The following is a 16,778-nucleotide window of genomic DNA, read 5'->3' on the forward strand; positions in this document are numbered from 1 at the left end:
ATTTATAATAATAATAATAATAATACATTTTATTTGTAGAGCACTTTGCATAGTTAGGAACAATCCCAAAGTGCTACAGAGTATTACTTTACTGATCAGATTTGGGATGACGACAATAATTCTATTTTTTTTTTTTTTCTTCTTTTTTTCGAGTCTTTCCAAGTCAACAAGTCTGTGAAGTGAAACTTGGGTCATGACAAACTGACCCAAGTCCACTGGAGCTGGAAGTGGATCCGAGTAGAAAACAAAGAAGATTGAGTCATAAAACAGAAACAGAATAACTTTATACGTCAAATATTGGAAACATTTTGTGATTTTGAAATTATTTAGTCGATTTGTCGATTTGCGTTTTTCCGCTGGAGGCAAATCTAGCAGAAAAGATCAAATTACCATTTGAGCGTTTCAGCATTTTGTGCTGGGACCCCAAATAAGAATACAAACTAAAATGAGCTTTAAAGAAAGAAAGAAGCTCAACCAAATTCAGAATGCAAGTAGTTTATTGAATCCAAGCAGGTTTCACTCTCACCACAATCAGAACAGAGCCAGAACTTTAGCATCACAATGAAAGCTTGAGTTTGATGATGAATGAAGGAGGGAGGTGATTCTGTTGATGTTTGTTACAACGCCTCCACAGTGGATCAGCCTTCCAAATGATGACATCATTGAGGCCTGTTGTTTAGGATGAGTTGGACCTGATGGTAGGATGATGAAGGTCATCACGCGTGTTTGGCGCATACGAAGGATCTTCTATCTCCACACCTGCGGTCGTTGAAGCGTCCTGTGGAAAGACGTCAGACATTAGACAACAGTTTGGATCTCTGTGGTCTGTGTGATGAAGGTTTCATTCTTTGTCTTTGTGGCATCTTTAACTCTAACAGCACAAACGATCCAGTCCAGATCCAGTCCCCCCTGGTGCCCCTGGTGGCCCTGGTTGCCAAGGATACAGTGAGTATTTGGTACCTGAGGAGTACATCTCCGCACAGTCCTCATTCCTCCAGTTGTTGGGTTCCCCGTGATGCCAGGGTCTGTAGTTAAATCTGGAGCCATCGGTGTAGAACCAGCGACCCTCCTGGAAGAGGATGGATGTGGAAAATGATTGTTAATTGAATAGTTGGTACTTGTATATGTGTGTACTCTGAGCTTATGTGTCAGTTTGCCCTTTCTAACTGTTAATACTTCATAAAGCTCCATAACTCATCCAATGTGACCAGGGTGGGTTTTTGCCATTGAAGACCCAGACCAGGAAATGGTGCACTGTCACTTTAAGACAGGATGACATGACGATGAGTCACATTTTCATTGTGTTCTCTACTCGTGCAGAAAGAGAGTGAATGTAATCAGGCATCTTGCAGCAGGACGGCTTTTCAGTCAGGAAAGGCAGAGAAAGCAAAGTCAGGGGAGAATAAAGTTACCAAACACAATAAGAGTCAAGTGTGCTACACAAATTCGGCGAGGCAGTAGCTCAGTCTGTAGAGGTTCCGTTTGGGAACCGGAGGGTCGCCGGTTCAAGTCCCCCATGTGGACCAAGTAAGCAGACTGGTAGCTAGTGAGTTGCCAGTTTGCCTCCAGAGCACTGCCGAGGTGCACATGAGCAAGGCACTGAACCCCCAACTGCTCCACGGGCGCCGAAAAATGGCTGCACTGCACCCCCTCTGTAGTGCATGTGTTTGTGTGTGTGATATGTAGGGGGTGCAAGACAAATTTCAATTGTGTGTGATTGCTGTCAGTTGCATGCAAAATGACTTAAATAAACGATCTTATCTTAGCTTATCTCTTATCTTATCTTATCTTAAGGAACCACGTCGACATTGAGTCAAAGTCTCTCCTTCTCCTTCTTCAGAGTCCAAGGAAATGTGAGATGAGTTGTAACATTTTTTAGTTGGACGGAGATCTGCCTTCTGACTTGGAGGGGGCGTGTCCTCTCCTCCCCCACATTAATGTGATTGGCCACAGTAGGCATCACTCTTCTGAGATCAACTGACTGACGTGTCCTCATGCAACTCTGGGAGGATTTTTCTTTCCTTGTTCTTTACTGACCTTAAGGGCGTCGTAAAGTCCAGTCCAGGTGTTGCGAGCTCTGTGAAATCTCGCCCGGATAAATCTCAGCACACAGTTCCGTTCTCTGAAGTTGTGGTAGGAGGCCAAATGTCCCCCCCTTCTCATGCAATAAGACTTAACGAGAGGAGAAAGGAGAAAGAGATTAAAAACAAGAAAAGAGTCTGAATGAACTTTTAAAATTCAGGAAAACCTCTGAACTAAAGGTGAAATGACTAAAGAGCAGCTGGAAGCTGATTGGTTACCTCAGCGTCAGGCATGCTCAGAGGCCTCAATACAGGCAGGAAATAACGACCGTGACACCGGCCCCAACCTCTGCAATGATGCCAACAGTGCCCTAACACACAGAACCAGTCAGTCAATCAAAATGTATCAATGATTGTGTTCATGTTCATTTGCACAACATGTAATCAAAGGAAGGAAGCAGGACCGACCTTCAGCTGAGGCAAACTGTAAAGGAAGAAGAAACACAAAGTCAGAGGGAAAATCAAAAAGCAATGGAGTCAAATTCCTGTTAAGATATCAACAAGAGAATGAAGAAGATCTGAAGACAATAAACTAAGGAGGAGAGAAAGTGAGGAAGATGAAGTAGAAAGCACAGAACACTACACAGTTGGAATGGAAGATGAAGCCCTAAGAACCTGAGTGTGTGTTTGACTCACCAGAGCCACAGTGAGGAGCGTGAGGAGCGGAAGAAAGGATGCCATCTGTGGAATAGAGACATGGAAGGAGTCCAGATGACTGAGCTTTTATTCAGACAGTAAAGGCATCACAGAATCAGACCAAACAAAGTTAAGACACTGACCTCAGTGGTGATGAAGAGGAGCTGATGTTGCAGCAGCAGGTTTCTGTGTCAGGATGATGTTGGAGGAAGAAACTCAGCACCTTTATACCTTCAAAACATCGCCCCAAACACACACACACACACACACACACACACACACACACACACACACACAAACATTGTATTATCATGTGTCTATAATGACACATCAAGGAGCTGCCTTCAGTAAATAAGCAGCAGATCTGTGTGGTTTTGAATAAAGGTTAATAAGGTTGAGACGGTTTCAGCCTCAGGAGCTCCATGTGACTTTAAGATGGAACGATTCCACGGCTGCATCAAGTTTCATCAAAGTGACAAAGATAGAAAAGAAGTGAAAGGTTTCTACTGATTCATAAACCATGACTCCTCAGAGTCCCTGAGACTCTGGAGTCCCCTTCACCTCAGGAAGAAGGTCTGGATGTCTCATTGTCACATCAGTTCAAAAATCATCTGAGGTCTCCAGGAAGTGGCGGCGCTCAGCTCGGCTCCACAAGATCTCACTGCAGATGGAGCAGAATCTGAACGGGTGCTGCCATTCTTCAGGGTCAAAGGTGGGATGAGATGAGAGACATTCATCCATTCATCGTCTCCACCATCACTTTCTTTTGCTCACCACACAGAGTTTGTGATCAGAGGTAAGAGTTGATGAAGATGCAGCTCTCTACCTTCAGATCAGGATGCATTTAGGTTTAGATCCAAACTGCAACTTGTGTCACTGCCAGCTGGTTGTTAGGGAATCACTAGGAAGCAAGACTGTAGAGCTATTATGGGTTAGATGTCTTTATGGGGATCATAAGGTTGAACTTACACTGTGTATGCTAGGGGAACTGCTCCTTTACGTCCAACCAACCAAAAAGAAGCTTTATTATAGTTTATTACTGCAACAAAAGCCTGAGAGCGACCATGGGACTGTTTGATCAAGAGAGGGAAGCGTGTGACAGACAGGAGTTTGGCAAATTCAGCAGTGTCAGCACATTGAGATCACCGAATGAAGCCCTAAGGATGTGGACATATTCTGATATTGTTTAATAACCTGGGGATCTTTGGTAAACATCAAATTAAACATGAAAATGCTGTGCAAACTTCTTCAGCAGTTTATTCTCAGGCTGTACTGACTTTGATCATGGAGTCCAGCTGCAAAACACAGTTTGTGTCACATTAAAGACATTGTGCTGAGGCTCAGCTGTCTAATTCTCTGGATATTAGGACTTTAGTCTTCCAACATTTGGACTTTTGTGTCCCAAAACCTACAGGGCTACAGAGCTATGGAGGTTGAAGAGTGTTTTATATGTATTCATTTCATAACTGGGTGTCACAAAAATGTCAGTGTTACCAATGATCAAATGGGTCATTTCTGTGAAAGGGCCGTCTCTTCGACAAGGAAAGAGCGAGAGCTCCAGAATCTCAACTACATCATCTAGATGGCACCAGGATCATTTGCAGCAAGTTTGGGGCAAATTCAAATATTTGTCAAATTTGGGAAAATGTCATCATTTTCTAGATGTGGTTGAATTTGTTGCATTTGAGAGAGTGCATTGCTCTCTGTTGAATTTGTATATATTTGTAAATCTGATTTCGAAAGAGTCAGTGCCTCCCCAGCCACGAAGCTCACCGGGAACCTCACCGGGAACCTCGCCGCATAGCTTAGAATTTAATGCACATTAACAGGGTAGCTATGTTTCTACAGGACACTAGGCCCAGTTTGATATAAAAAACAATTTTATACAATATATTTAGAAGGGGGTCCCTGCTCCATCTCTCCATCAGTTTGGGGGTCCTTGGCCTGAAAACCGTTGAAGACCCCTGAACTAGGCGGCTGTGACCTAGTGGAAAGTACTGTGTTAGTGTAAAGGCCTCAAGTGGGCCTCCAACATAAGAGCCTCACAGAGAAGAGATTCTCAGAAAGCCCATGTTCAACAGGAAGCTCAATACCGAGTTCCAATTTAGGAAATGTATAACTGACAAAAGGGTACATTGTCAGCAAGAGGAGAAGACCCCCACTGGCATACCATCGCCAGATACGGCAAGATGCACTACTTCTATACTATCTGTAATGCACAGGACCTGAGAAGAGGGAATCGTGTGCCGATGGGCGTGGACACGCCTGTGCACCAACCACAAACCAACACGAAGAAGACACACACACTGAACAGTATAAATTGTATGGAAATCCAAGGTTCGGGCTCATGTTGTGGAAATGTAGACAGTTAACTGCGTGAAGTCTGTGGACCATTTGAAGCAGCATGAGACCTCAACTGAGACCATGAGACCTCAGCTGAGACCATGAGATCTCAGCTGAGTCAGATACTCTGCATCACAACTTTAACCTCTATTGCTTGATAAACAGCCTAAGTGTGGCCTCTCTCTCCCTCTCCTTGAAGTCCTTGTTGCTGGCCTGAAGAAGAATTTTGAACACAACAGTTAGAGACCTGAAAGGAGGGTGTGTCTGCCTCTCTCCTGGGAGGGGGTCGTTGCCTGTTTAGCCCCTTTCTCTCATTTGTGGATGTCTTGTTTCGACACCCCCGCCTCTCCTGCCCCGCCCCCTCCAGCCCAGACCGACGGCGCAGTAACCACGGAGACGCACTCAGCCAGAGCATCAAGCCCAGAACGGCGGCTCCTAGACCTTTGCTGTGACCTCGCTCACGTACCTGGAGGCTCCCAGACACACACACACACACACACACACACACACACACACACACACACACACAGATCATGGTAAGTCTCCGTTCTGACACATTTACCCAGAAATCCTTCCCAGAGTGCCTTTGTTTGTTGATTGTTCTGTGTGTGTGTGAGCTGAATCTTCATTGGACAACAGTGACAAATGTGCCTACAACACACACAAACACACACACGCACGCACGCACGCACACACACACAGTTGCCATGACAACAGCGGTCGTTGGGGTTGCTGATGCTGCACAGGAGCTTGTGTTGATGAAACCAAAGGGATGGCGAGGAGTTAAGGGTGAACATACATTCATACATTCTGAAGAATTGTAAGAAAAGTTTAAAGACAAAAGTCTGGACTGAAACGTTTTCATACGACGGCCTGACCAATCCAACAGGAAGTGCGACAGTTGAGGCTTTGACCTTTGTGGTTTGCTTTTTTTGCTCTTGTAGTTTTTACTTTGCCCCCGTGGAAGCAAACACGAGGGGGCGTGGCCTCTGCCTGAAGGTTTGTCTCATTGTATTTCTACAGCTGATCCACCTCACACTGGACTGAAGCAGAGACTCTGATCAGCTGCTCTGTGCGTTTGTTAAAGTGTATACGTGTACATAAATGTATTGTATAAAATCACGCCTCTGCTTTTTTATTTACATGTTTGCTTTGTTGTAATGTCTTTAATCTGCCCGCTGAATAAAGTTATTAATTATTATGATGCGTTCAGGTTCAGTCTGCTCGTTAGTGTGAGCAGCTCTGCCCTCTGCTGGAGGAAGTTGGGATTGATTTCATGATTTCTGCATTTATAATAATAATAATAATAATACATTTTATTTGTAGAGCACTTTGCATAGTTAGGAACAATCCCAAAGTGCTACAGAGTATTACTTTACTGATCAGATTTGGGATGACGACAATAATTCTATTTTTTTTTTTTTCTTCTTTTTTTCGAGTCTTTCCAAGTCAACAAGTCTGTGAAGTGAAACTTGGGTCATGACAAACTGACCCAAGTCCACTGGAGCTGGAAGTGGATCCGAGTAGAAAACAAAGAAGATTGAGTCATAAAACAGAAACAGAATAACTTTATATGTCAAATATTGGAAACATTTTGTGATTTTGAAATTATTTAGTCGATTTGTCGGTTTGCGTTTTTCCGCTGGAGGCAAATCTAGCAGAAAAGATCAAATTACCATTTGAGCGTTTCAGCATTTTGTGCTGGGACCCCAAATAAGAATACAAACTAAAATGAGCTTTAAAGAAAGAAAGAAGCTCAACCAAATTCAGAATGCAAGTAGTTTATTGAATCCAAGCAGGTTTCACTCTCACCACAATCAGAACAGAGCCAGAACTTTAGCATCACAATGAAAGCTTGAGTTTGATGATGAATGAAGGAGGGAGGTGATTCTGTTGATGTTTGTAACAACGCCTCCACAGTGGATCAGCCTTCCAAATGATGACATCATTGAGGCCTGTTGTTTAGGATGAGTTGGACCTGATGGTAGGATGACGAAGGTCATCACGCGCGTTTGGCGCATACGAAGGATCTTCGATTTTCACACTTGAGGTCGTTGAAGCGTCCTGTGGAAAGACGTCAGACATTAGACAACAGTTTGGATCTCTGTGTTCTGTGTGATGAAGGTTTCATTCTTTGTCTTTGTGGCATCTTTAACTCTAACAGCACAAACAATCCAGTCCAGATCCAGTCCCCCCTGGTGCCCCTGGTGGCCCTGGTTGCCAAGGATACAGTGAGTATTTGGTACCTGAGGAGTACATCTCCGCACAGTCCTCATTCCACAAGTTGTTGGGTTCCCTGTGATTCCAGGGTCTGTAGTTAAATCTGGAGCCATCGGTGTAGAACCAGCGACCCTCCTGGAAGAGGATGGATGTGGAAAATGATTGTTAATTGAATAGTTGGTACTTGTATATGTGTGTACTCTGAGCTTATGTGTCAGTTTGCCCTTTCTAACTGTTAATACTTCATAAAGCTCCATAACTCATCCAATGTGACCAGGATGGGTTTTTGCCATTGAAGACCCAGACCAGGAAATGGTGCACTGTCACTTTAAGACAGGATGACATGACGATGAGTCACATTTTCATTGTGTTCTCTACTCGTGCAGAAAGAGAGTGAATGTAATCAGGCATCTTGCAGCAGGACGGCTTTTCAGTCAGGAAAGGCAGAGAAAGCAAAGTCAGGGGAGAATAAAGTTACCAAACACAATAAGAGTCAAGTGTGCTACACAAATTCGGCGAGGCAGTAGCTCAGTCTGTAGAGGTTCCGTTTGGGAACCGGAGGGTCGCCGGTTCAAGTCCCCCATGTGGACCAAGTAAGCAGACTGGTAGCTAGTGAGTTGCCAGTTTGCCTCCAGAGCACTGCCGAGGTGCACATGAGCAAGGCACCGAACCCCCAACTGCTCCATGGGCGCCGAAAAATGGCTGCCCTGCACCCCCTCTGTAGTGCATGTGTTTGTGTGTGTGATATGTAGGGGGTGCAAGACAAATTTCAATTGTGTGTGATTGCTGTCAGTTGCATGCAAAATGACTTAAATAAACGATCTTATCTTAGCTTATCTCTTATCTTATCTTATCTTAAGGAACCACGTCGACATTGAGTCAAAGTCTCTCCTTCTCCTTCTTCAGAGTCCAAGGAAATGTGAGATGAGTTGTAACATTTTTTAGTTGGACGGAGATCTGCCTTCTGACTTGGAGGGGGCGTGTCCTCTCCTCCCCCACATTAATGTGATTGGCCACAGTAGGCATCACTCTTCTGAGATCAACTGACTGACGTGTCCTCATGCAACTCTGGGAGGATTTTTCTTTCCTTGTTCTTTACTGACCTTAAGGGCGTCGTAAAGTCCAGTCCAGGTGTTGCGAGCTCTGTGCAATCTCGCCCGGATCAATCTCAGCACACAGTTCCGTTCTCTGAAGTTGTGGTAGGAGGCCAAATGTCCCCCCCTTCCCATGCAATAAGACTTAACGAGAGGAGAAAGGAGAAAGAGATTAAAAACAAGAAAAGAGTCTGAATGAACTTTTAAAATTCAGGAAAACCTCTGAACTAAAGGTGAAATGACTAAAGAGCAGCTGGAAGCTGATTGGTTACCTCAGCGTCAGGCATGCTCAGAGGCCTCAATACAGGCAGGAAATAACGACCGTAACACCGGCCCCAAACCCTGGAAGGATGCCTACAGTGCCCTAACACACAGAACCAGTCAGTCAATCAAAATGTATCAATGATTGTGTTCATGTTCATTTGCACAACATGTAATCAAAGGAAGGAAGCAGGACCGACCTTCAGCTGAGGCAAACTGTAAAGGAAGAAGAAACACAAAGTCAGAGGGAAAATCAAAAAGCAATGGAGTCAAATTCCTGTTAAGATATCAACAAGAGAATGAAGAAGATCTGAAGACAATAAACTAAGGAGGAGAGAAAGTGAGGAAGATGAAGTAGAAAGCACAGAACACTACACAGTTGGAATGGAAGATGAAGCCCTAAGAACCTGAGTGTGTGTTTGACTCACCAGAGCCACAGTGAGGAGCGTGAGGAGCGGAAGAAAGGATGCCATCTGTGGAATAGAGACATGGAAGGAGTCCAGATGACTGAGCTTTTATTCAGACAGTAAAGGCATCACAGAATCAGACCAAACAAAGTTAAGACACTGACCTCAGTGGTGATGAAGAGGAGCTGATGTTGCAGCAGCAGGTTTCTGTGTCAGGATGATGTTGGAGGAAGAAACTCAGCACCTTTATACCTTCAAAACATCGCCCCAAACACACACACACACACACACACACACACACACACACACACAAACATTGTATTATCATGTGTCTATAATGACACATCAAGGAGCTGCCTTCAGTAAATAAGCAGCAGATCTGTGTGCTTTTGAATAAAGGTTAATAAGGTTGAGACGGTTTCAGCCTCAGGAGCTCCATGTGACTTTAAGATGGAACGATTCCACGGCTGCATCAAGTTTCATCAAAGTGACAAAGATAGAAAAGAAGTGAAAGGTTTCCACTGATTCATAAACCATGACTCCTCAGAGTCCCTGAGACTCTGGAGTCCCCTTCACCTCAGGAAGAAGGTCTGGATGTCTCATTGTCACATCAGTTCAAAAATCATCTGAGGTCTCCAGGAAGTGGCGGCGCTCAGCTCGGCTCCACAAGATCTCACTGCAGATGGAGCAGAATCTGAACGGGTGCTGCCATTCTTCAGGGTCAAAGGTGGGATGAGATGAGAGACATTCATCCATTCATCGTCTCCACCATCACTTTCTTTTGCTCACCACACAGAGTTTGTGATCAGAGGTAAGAGTTGATGAAGATGCAGCTCTCTACCTTCAGATCAGGATGCATTTAGGTTTAGATCCAAACTGCAACTTGTGTCACTGCCAGCTGGTTGTTAGGGAATCACTAGGAAGCAAGACTGTAGAGCTATTATGGGTTAGATGTCTTTATGGGGATCATAAGGTTGAACTTACACTGTGTATGCTAGGGGAACTGCTCCTTTACGTCCAACCAACCAAAAAGAAGCTGTATCATAGTTTATTACTGCAACAAAAGCCTGAGAGCGACCATGGGACTGTTTGATCAAGAGAGGGAACCGTGTGACAGACAGGAGTTTGGCAAATTCAGCAGTGTCAGCACATTGAGATCACCGAATGAAGCCCTAAGGATGTGGACATATTCTGATATTGTTTAATAACCTGGGGATCTTTGGTAAACATCAAATTAAACATGAAAATGCTGTGCAAACTTCTTCAGCAGTTTATTCTCAGGCTGTATTGACTTTGATCATGGAGTCCAGCAGCAAAACACAAACGCTGCTGAAGCTCCCAGAGGAGAAGCTTCATGTCTCTGCAGGGACACAGACCTTCAGGCCTCCCACTCAGATCACAACAAATGATCAAACTGGAGCACTTGATACTAAACTGCTGTCCTCATCTCCAGATGTCCACAGACAACCACAGGTACTTTGAAATCCAAACCAGACGGTGGATCAGGCTGCAAAGGAGCCTGCAAAGATCATCTGCAAGATCTTTCCAGAGAAGATCCCTCAGCTGCCAGAGGAACTCTTCAAGAGCCTGATGTTCTCCCTGGAGCTGGGAATGACCTCGTATCCTCCCGGCCTGTCACTCAAAGGACTCGCCTCAGAACATCCACAAGTGCTTCACACACAAAGTTTGCACGTGTGTGAACACGGTCACGTACAAGGATTGAGTGTTGATTCTCAGTGAGATCGGCAGTGTTTACACCTAAATTCACAGTACAGGAAGTGGTTTGGTTCAATGTTAGTATTTCAAATATCTTCTGTTTGAGTGATTTCTCTCTCTGGTTGAGCTCAAACTAACGAGTCCATGAAAGTGTGGATCTGCATGAGGGTAAAGCCTCTCAGGGTTCAGATCTGGTTCCTCTGTGGTTGGTTGACCTTGACGTTTGTCTCCAGCATGAGTTCAGAGGTCAGCCAGCTGTGTTTGGAAGCTTTGTCTCCTCTGGCTGAACAGTGCGCCAAGAACCAGGAGAAGGACACGCCGCTCTTCATCGCCACGCGGCACTTCCTCAAGGTACGAGCCCGTCCAGGTCTTAGGGCCAGTAAAGGTTTGAGTCCCGATTGTTCCCTCACCTGGTGGCCTTCTGGTCTGTGTGCAGTTGGTGTTCGACATGTTGGTCCTTCAGAAGCACAACATGGAGATGACGGTGGCGGCGGGAGAAGCTCTGTACACGCTCGTGTGTCTGCACCAAGTGAGTGAACCAGAGACTCCAAACACTCCAGGCTCCCCGGGTTTGATGTCCTGATCGTGACGTCGATGCTCTGAAAGTTCCAGAGCATCGACGTCATGATCAGGACGTTCAATCGAACCCTCTGGAGTAGGAAGTCCATGTGAGGGGATTTTATTTTCCAAGAATTCCTGATTTTATTTGCTACATTTGTGCCAACAGTGACAAATGATTACATTTTCATTTTAGATTTCTTTAGCTGGATTAGGTTCAGAAGACAAAGACGTTTAGAAAAGCGTAGTGTAAATGTTTTCATGCCTCCAGAGGCCCTCTAGTGGTGATGTGCAGCACAGCTCAGTGTTCAGACCTCCTTGTGGCTGACGTTGGCATGTTCTCTGCTTGTTCCCGTGAGGCGGAGTACTCTGAGCTGGTGGAGACGCTGCTGTCCTCTCAGAGAGACGCCGTTATCTACCAGCGGCTGGCCGACGCCTTTAACAAGCTGACAGCGAGCAGCAGGCCGCCCACCATGGACCGCAAGCAGAAGGTGGCCTTCCTCAAGAGCCTGGAGGAGTTTGTGGCCAACGTGGGCGGCCTACTGTGCGTGAAATAACCACTGGAAACCGACGCTGCCTCCGAACCAACCAGTCAGCCACCTTCAGCCCCGCCCCCTCTGCCCCGAAGAACTGTGGGTAGAAAAGACGGTCAGAGACCTGAAAGGAGGGTGTGTCTGCCTCTCTCCTGGGAGGGGGTCGTTGCCTGTTTAGCCCCTTTCTCTCATTTGTGGATGTCTTGTTTCGACACCCCCGCCTCTCCTGCCCCGCCCCCTCCAGCCCAGACCGACGGCGCAGTAACCACGGAGACGCACTCAGCCAGAGCATCAAGCCCAGAACGGCGGCTCCTAGACCTTTGCTGTGACCTCGCTCACGTACCTGGAGGCTCCCAGACACACACAGACACACACACACACACACACACACACACACACACACACAGATCATGGTAAGTCTCCGTTCTGACACATTTACCCAGAAATCCTTCCCAGAGTGCCTTTGTTTGTTGATTGTTCTGTGTGTGTGTGAGCTGAATCTTCATTGGACAACAGTGACAAATGTGCCTACAACACACACAAACACACACACACACACGCACGCACGCACGCACACACACACAGTTGCCATGACAACAGCGGTCGTTGGGGTCGCTGATGCTGCACAGGAGCTTGTGTTGATGAAACCAAAGGGATGGCGAGGAGTTAAGGGTGAACATACATTCATACATTCTGAAGAATTGTAAGAAAAGTTTAAAGACAAAAGTCTGGACTGAAACGTTTTCATACGACGGCCTGACCAATCCAACAGGAAGTGCGACAGTTGAGGCTTTGACCTTTGTGGTTTGCTTTTTTTGCTCTTGTAGTTTTTACTTTGCCCCCGTGGAAGCAAACACGAGGGGGCGTGGCCTCTGCCTGAAGGTTTGTCTCATTGTATTTCTACAGCTGATCCACCTCACACTGGACTGAAGCAGAGACTCTGATCAGCTGCTCTGTGCGTTTGTTAAAGTGTATACGTGTACATAAATGTATTGTATAAAATCACGCCTCTGCTTTTTTCTTTACATGTTTGCTTTGTTGTAATGTCTTTAATCTGCCCGCTGAATAAAGTTATTAATTATTATGATGCGTTCAGGTTCAGTCTGCTCGTTAGTGTGAGCAGCTCTGCCCTCTGCTGGAGGAAGTTGGGATTGATTTCATGATTTCTGCATTTATAATAATAATAATAATAATACATTTTATTTGTAGAGCACTTTGCATAGTTAGGAACAATCCCAAAGTGCTACAGAGTATTACTTTACTGATCAGATTTGGGATGACGACAATAATTCTATTTTTTTTTTTTTCTTCTTTTTTTCGAGTCTTTCCAAGTCAACAAGTCTGTGAAGTGAAACTTGGGTCATGACAAACTGACCCAAGTCCACTGGAGCTGGAAGTGGATCCGAGTAGAAAACAAAGAAGATTGAGTCATAAAACAGAAACAGAATAACTTTATATGTCAAATATTGGAAACATTTTGTGATTTTGAAATTATTTAGTCGATTTGTCGGTTTGCGTTTTTCCGCTGGAGGCAAATCTAGCAGAAAAGATCAAATTACCATTTGAGCGTTTCAGCATTTTGTGCTGGGACCCCAAATAAGAATACAAACTAAAATGAGCTTTAAAGAAAGAAAGAAGCTCAACCAAATTCAGAATGCAAGTAGTTTATTGAATCCAAGCAGGTTTCACTCTCACCACAATCAGAACAGAGCCAGAACTTTAGCATCACAATGAAAGCTTGAGTTTGATGATGAATGAAGGAGGGAGGTGATTCTGTTGATGTTTGTTACAACGCCTCCACAGTGGATCAGCCTTCCAAATGATGACATCATTGAGGCCTGTTGTTTAGGATGAGTTGGACCTGATGGTAGGATGATGAAGGTCATCACGCGTGTTTGGCGCATACGAAGGATCTTCTATCTCCACACCTGCGGTCGTTGAAGCGTCCTGTGGAAAGACGTCAGACATTAGACAACAGTTTGGATCTCTGTGGTCTGTGTGATGAAGGTTTCATTCTTTGTCTTTGTGGCATCTTTAACTCTAACAGCACAAACGATCCAGTCCAGATCCAGTCCCCCCTGGTGCCCCTGGTGGCCCTGGTTGCCAAGGATACAGTGAGTATTTGGTACCTGAGGAGTACATCTCCGCACAGTCCTCATTCCTCCAGTTGTTGGGTTCCCCGTGATGCCAGGGTCTGTAGTTAAATCTGGAGCCATCGGTGTAGAACCAGCGACCCTCCTGGAAGAGGATGGATGTGGAAAATGATTGTTAATTGAATAGTTGGTACTTGTATATGTGTGTACTCTGAGCTTATGTGTCAGTTTGCCCTTTCTAACTGTTAATACTTCATAAAGCTCCATAACTCATCCAATGTGACCAGGGTGGGTTTTTGCCATTGAAGACCCAGACCAGGAAATGGTGCACTGTCACTTTAAGACAGGATGACATGACGATGAGTCACATTTTCATTGTGTTCTCTACTCGTGCAGAAAGAGAGTGAATGTAATCAGGCATCTTGCAGCAGGACGGCTTTTCAGTCAGGAAAGGCAGAGAAAGCAAAGTCAGGGGAGAATAAAGTTACCAAACACAATAAGAGTCAAGTGTGCTACACAAATTCGGCGAGGCAGTAGCTCAGTCTGTAGAGGTTCCGTTTGGGAACCGGAGGGTCGCCGGTTCAAGTCCCCCATGTGGACCAAGTAAGCAGACTGGTAGCTAGTGAGTTGCCAGTTTGCCTCCAGAGCACTGCCGAGGTGCACATGAGCAAGGCACCGAACCCCCAACTGCTCCACGGGCGCCGAAAAATGGCTGCACTGCACCCCCTCTGTAGTGCATGTGTTTGTGTGTGTGATATGTAGGGGGTGCAAGACAAATTTCAATTGTGTGTGATTGCTGTCAGTTGCATGCAAAATGACTTAAATAAACGATCTTATCTTAGCTTATCTCTTATCTTATCTTATCTTAAGGAACCACGTCGACATTGAGTCAAAGTCTCTCCTTCTCCTTCTTCAGAGTCCAAGGAAATGTGAGATGAGTTGTAACATTTTTTAGTTGGACGGAGATCTGCCTTCTGACTTGGAGGGGGCGTGTCCTCTCCTCCCCCACATTAATGTGATTGGCCACAGTAGGCATCACTCTTCTGAGATCAACTGACTGACGTGTCGTCATGCAACTCTGGGAGGATTTTTCTTTCCTTGTTCTTTACTGACCTTAAGGGCGTCGTAAAGTCCAGTCCAGGTGTTGCGAGCTCTGTGAAATCTCGCCCGGATAAATCTCAGCACACAGTTCCGTTCTCTGAAGTTGTGGTAGGAGGCCAAATGTCCCCCCATTCTCATGCAATAAGACTTAACGAGAGGAGAAAGGAGAAAGAGATTAAAAACAAGAAAAGAGTCTGAATGAACTTTTAAAATTCAGGAAAACCTCTGAACTAAAGGTGAAATGACTAAAGAGCAGCTGGAAGCTGATTGGTTACCTCAGCGTCAGGCATGCTCAGAGGCCTCAATACAGGCAGGAAATAACGACCGTGACACCGGCCCCAACCTCTGCAATGATGCCAACAGTGCCCTAACACACAGAACCAGTCAGTCAATCAAAATGTATCAATGATTGTGTTCATGTTCATTTGCACAACATGTAATCCAAGGAAGGAAGCAGGACCGACCTTCAGCTGAGGCAAACTGTAAAGGAAGAAGAAACACAAAGTCAGAGGGAAAATCAAAAAGCAATGGAGTCAAATTCCTGTTAAGATATCAACAAGAGAATGAAGAAGATCTGAAGACAATAAACTAAGGAGGAGAGAAAGTGAGGAAGATGAAGTAGAAAGCACAGAACACTACACAGTTGGAATGGAAGATGAAGCCCTAAGAACCTGAGTGTGTGTTTGACTCACCAGAGCCACAGTGAGGAGCGTGAGGAGCGGAAGAAAGGATGCCATCTGTGGAATAGAGACATGGAAGGAGTCCAGATGACTGAGCTTTTATTCAGACAGTAAAGGCATCACAGAATCAGACCAAACAAAGTTAAGACACTGACCTCAGTGGTGATGAAGAGGAGCTGATGTTGCAGCAGCAGGTTTCTGTGTCAGGATGATGTTGGAGGAAGAAACTCAGCACCTTTATACCTTCAAAACATCGCCCCAAACACACACACACACACACACACACACACACACACACACACAAACATTGTATTATCATGTGTCTATAATGACACATCAAGGAGCTGCCTTCAGTAAATAAGCAGCAGATCTGTGTGCTTTTGAATAAAGGTTAATAAGGTTGAGACGGTTTCAGCCTCAGGAGCTCCATGTGACTTTAAGATGGAACGATTCCACGGCTGCATCAAGTTTCATCAAAGTGACAAAGATAGAAAAGAAGTGAAAGGTTTCCACTGATTCATAAACCATGACTCCTCAGAGTCCCTGAGACTCTGGAGTCCCCTTCACCTCAGGAAGAAGGTCTGGATGTCTCATTGTCACATCAGTTCAAAAATCATCTGAGGTCTCCAGGAAGTGGCGGCGCTCAGCTCGGCTCCACAAGATCTCACTGCAGATGGAGCAGAATCTGAACGGGTGCTGCCATTCTTCAGGGTCAAAGGTGGGATGAGATGAGAGACATTCATCCATTCATCGTCTCCACCATCACTTTCTTTTGCTCACCACACAGAGTTTGTGATCAGAGGTAAGAGTTGATGAAGATGCAGCTCTCTACCTTCAGATCAGGATGCATTTAGGTTTAGATCCAAACTGCAACTTGTGTCACTGCCAGCTGGTTGTTAGGGAATCACTAGGAAGCAAGACTGTAGAGCTATTATGGGTTAGATGTCTTTATGGGGATCATAAGGTTGAACTTACACTGTGTATGCTAGGGGAACTGCTCCTTTACGTCCAACCAACCAAAAAGAAGCTTTATTATAGTTTATTACTGCAACAAA

The 16,778-nt window shown here is 45.1% G+C and overlaps 4 protein-coding genes across 4 annotated transcripts; 1 reads left to right on the forward strand and 3 right to left on the reverse strand.

Moving 5' to 3' along the window:
• Positions 1 to 479: 479 nt before the first annotated feature.
• Positions 480 to 2,945, reverse strand: LOC142988585 (galactose-specific lectin nattectin-like). The gene is made up of 7 exons (XM_076137783.1): positions 2,861 to 2,945; positions 2,718 to 2,762; positions 2,490 to 2,505; positions 2,301 to 2,392; positions 2,038 to 2,172; positions 961 to 1,069; positions 480 to 778 (listed from the first exon to the last, which is right to left on the reverse strand). Exons 2-7 carry the CDS (start codon positions 2,760 to 2,762, stop codon positions 717 to 719), a joined length of 459 nt encoding a protein of 152 aa, XP_075993898.1. The 5' UTR covers positions 2,861 to 2,945; the 3' UTR covers positions 480 to 716.
• A 3,880-nt stretch (positions 2,946 to 6,825) lies between these two features.
• Positions 6,826 to 9,296, reverse strand: LOC142988584 (galactose-specific lectin nattectin-like). The gene is made up of 7 exons (XM_076137781.1): positions 9,207 to 9,296; positions 9,064 to 9,108; positions 8,836 to 8,851; positions 8,647 to 8,738; positions 8,384 to 8,518; positions 7,307 to 7,415; positions 6,826 to 7,124 (listed from the first exon to the last, which is right to left on the reverse strand). Exons 2-7 carry the CDS (start codon positions 9,106 to 9,108, stop codon positions 7,063 to 7,065), a joined length of 459 nt encoding a protein of 152 aa, XP_075993896.1. The 5' UTR covers positions 9,207 to 9,296; the 3' UTR covers positions 6,826 to 7,062.
• Positions 9,297 to 10,121: 825 nt separating this feature from the next.
• LOC142988611 (exportin-4-like) lies at positions 10,122 to 12,933 on the forward strand. Its single transcript, XM_076137828.1, has 5 exons — positions 10,122 to 10,184; positions 10,537 to 10,661; positions 10,992 to 11,109; positions 11,195 to 11,287; positions 11,676 to 12,933. The coding sequence occupies exons 1-5, from the start codon at positions 10,122 to 10,124 to the stop codon at positions 11,871 to 11,873; spliced, it is 597 nt and encodes a 198-aa protein (XP_075993943.1). The 3' UTR covers positions 11,874 to 12,933.
• A 564-nt stretch (positions 12,934 to 13,497) lies between these two features.
• LOC142988583 (galactose-specific lectin nattectin-like) lies at positions 13,498 to 15,966 on the reverse strand. Its single transcript, XM_076137780.1, has 7 exons — positions 15,879 to 15,966; positions 15,736 to 15,780; positions 15,508 to 15,523; positions 15,319 to 15,410; positions 15,056 to 15,190; positions 13,979 to 14,087; positions 13,498 to 13,796 (listed from the first exon to the last, which is right to left on the reverse strand). Exons 2-7 carry the CDS (start codon positions 15,778 to 15,780, stop codon positions 13,735 to 13,737), a joined length of 459 nt encoding a protein of 152 aa, XP_075993895.1. The 5' UTR covers positions 15,879 to 15,966; the 3' UTR covers positions 13,498 to 13,734.
• Between the last annotated feature and the right edge of the window lie 812 nt (positions 15,967 to 16,778).

Source organism: Genypterus blacodes, unplaced genomic scaffold (assembly GCF_046128005.1).
Source record: "Genypterus blacodes isolate CSIRO-AG114 ecotype Tasmania unplaced genomic scaffold, CSIRO-AGI_Gbla_v1 ptg000337l_1, whole genome shotgun sequence".
Taxonomy (NCBI): domain Eukaryota; kingdom Metazoa; phylum Chordata; class Actinopteri; order Ophidiiformes; family Ophidiidae; genus Genypterus; species Genypterus blacodes.

Coding starts and splice junctions, on each gene's coding strand:
- LOC142988585 (XM_076137783.1), bottom strand. CDS start 2,762: ATGGCATCCTTTCTTCCGCTCCTCACGCTCCTCACTGTGGCTCTG. Junction 2,173..2,300: donor TGAGCATGCCTGACGCTGAG/GTAACCAATCAG, acceptor CCTCTCGTTAAG/TCTTATTGCATGAGAAGGGG. Junction 1,070..2,037: donor GACTTTACGACGCCCTTAAG/GTCAGTAAAGAA, acceptor ATCCTCTTCCAG/GAGGGTCGCTGGTTCTACAC.
- LOC142988584 (XM_076137781.1), bottom strand. CDS start 9,108: ATGGCATCCTTTCTTCCGCTCCTCACGCTCCTCACTGTGGCTCTG. Junction 7,416..8,383: donor GACTTTACGACGCCCTTAAG/GTCAGTAAAGAA, acceptor ATCCTCTTCCAG/GAGGGTCGCTGGTTCTACAC. Junction 7,125..7,306: donor TGCGGAGATGTACTCCTCAG/GTACCAAATACT, acceptor GTCTTTCCACAG/GACGCTTCAACGACCTCAAG.
- LOC142988611 (XM_076137828.1), top strand. CDS start 10,122: ATGGGACTGTTTGATCAAGAGAGGGAACCGTGTGACAGACAGGAGTTT. Junction 10,185..10,536: donor AGTTTGGCAAATTCAGCAGT/GTCAGCACATTG, acceptor AATCCAAACCAG/ACGGTGGATCAGGCTGCAAA. Junction 11,110..11,194: donor CCACGCGGCACTTCCTCAAG/GTACGAGCCCGT, acceptor GTCTGTGTGCAG/TTGGTGTTCGACATGTTGGT.
- LOC142988583 (XM_076137780.1), bottom strand. CDS start 15,780: ATGGCATCCTTTCTTCCGCTCCTCACGCTCCTCACTGTGGCTCTG. Junction 15,191..15,318: donor TGAGCATGCCTGACGCTGAG/GTAACCAATCAG, acceptor CCTCTCGTTAAG/TCTTATTGCATGAGAATGGG. Junction 14,088..15,055: donor GACTTTACGACGCCCTTAAG/GTCAGTAAAGAA, acceptor ATCCTCTTCCAG/GAGGGTCGCTGGTTCTACAC.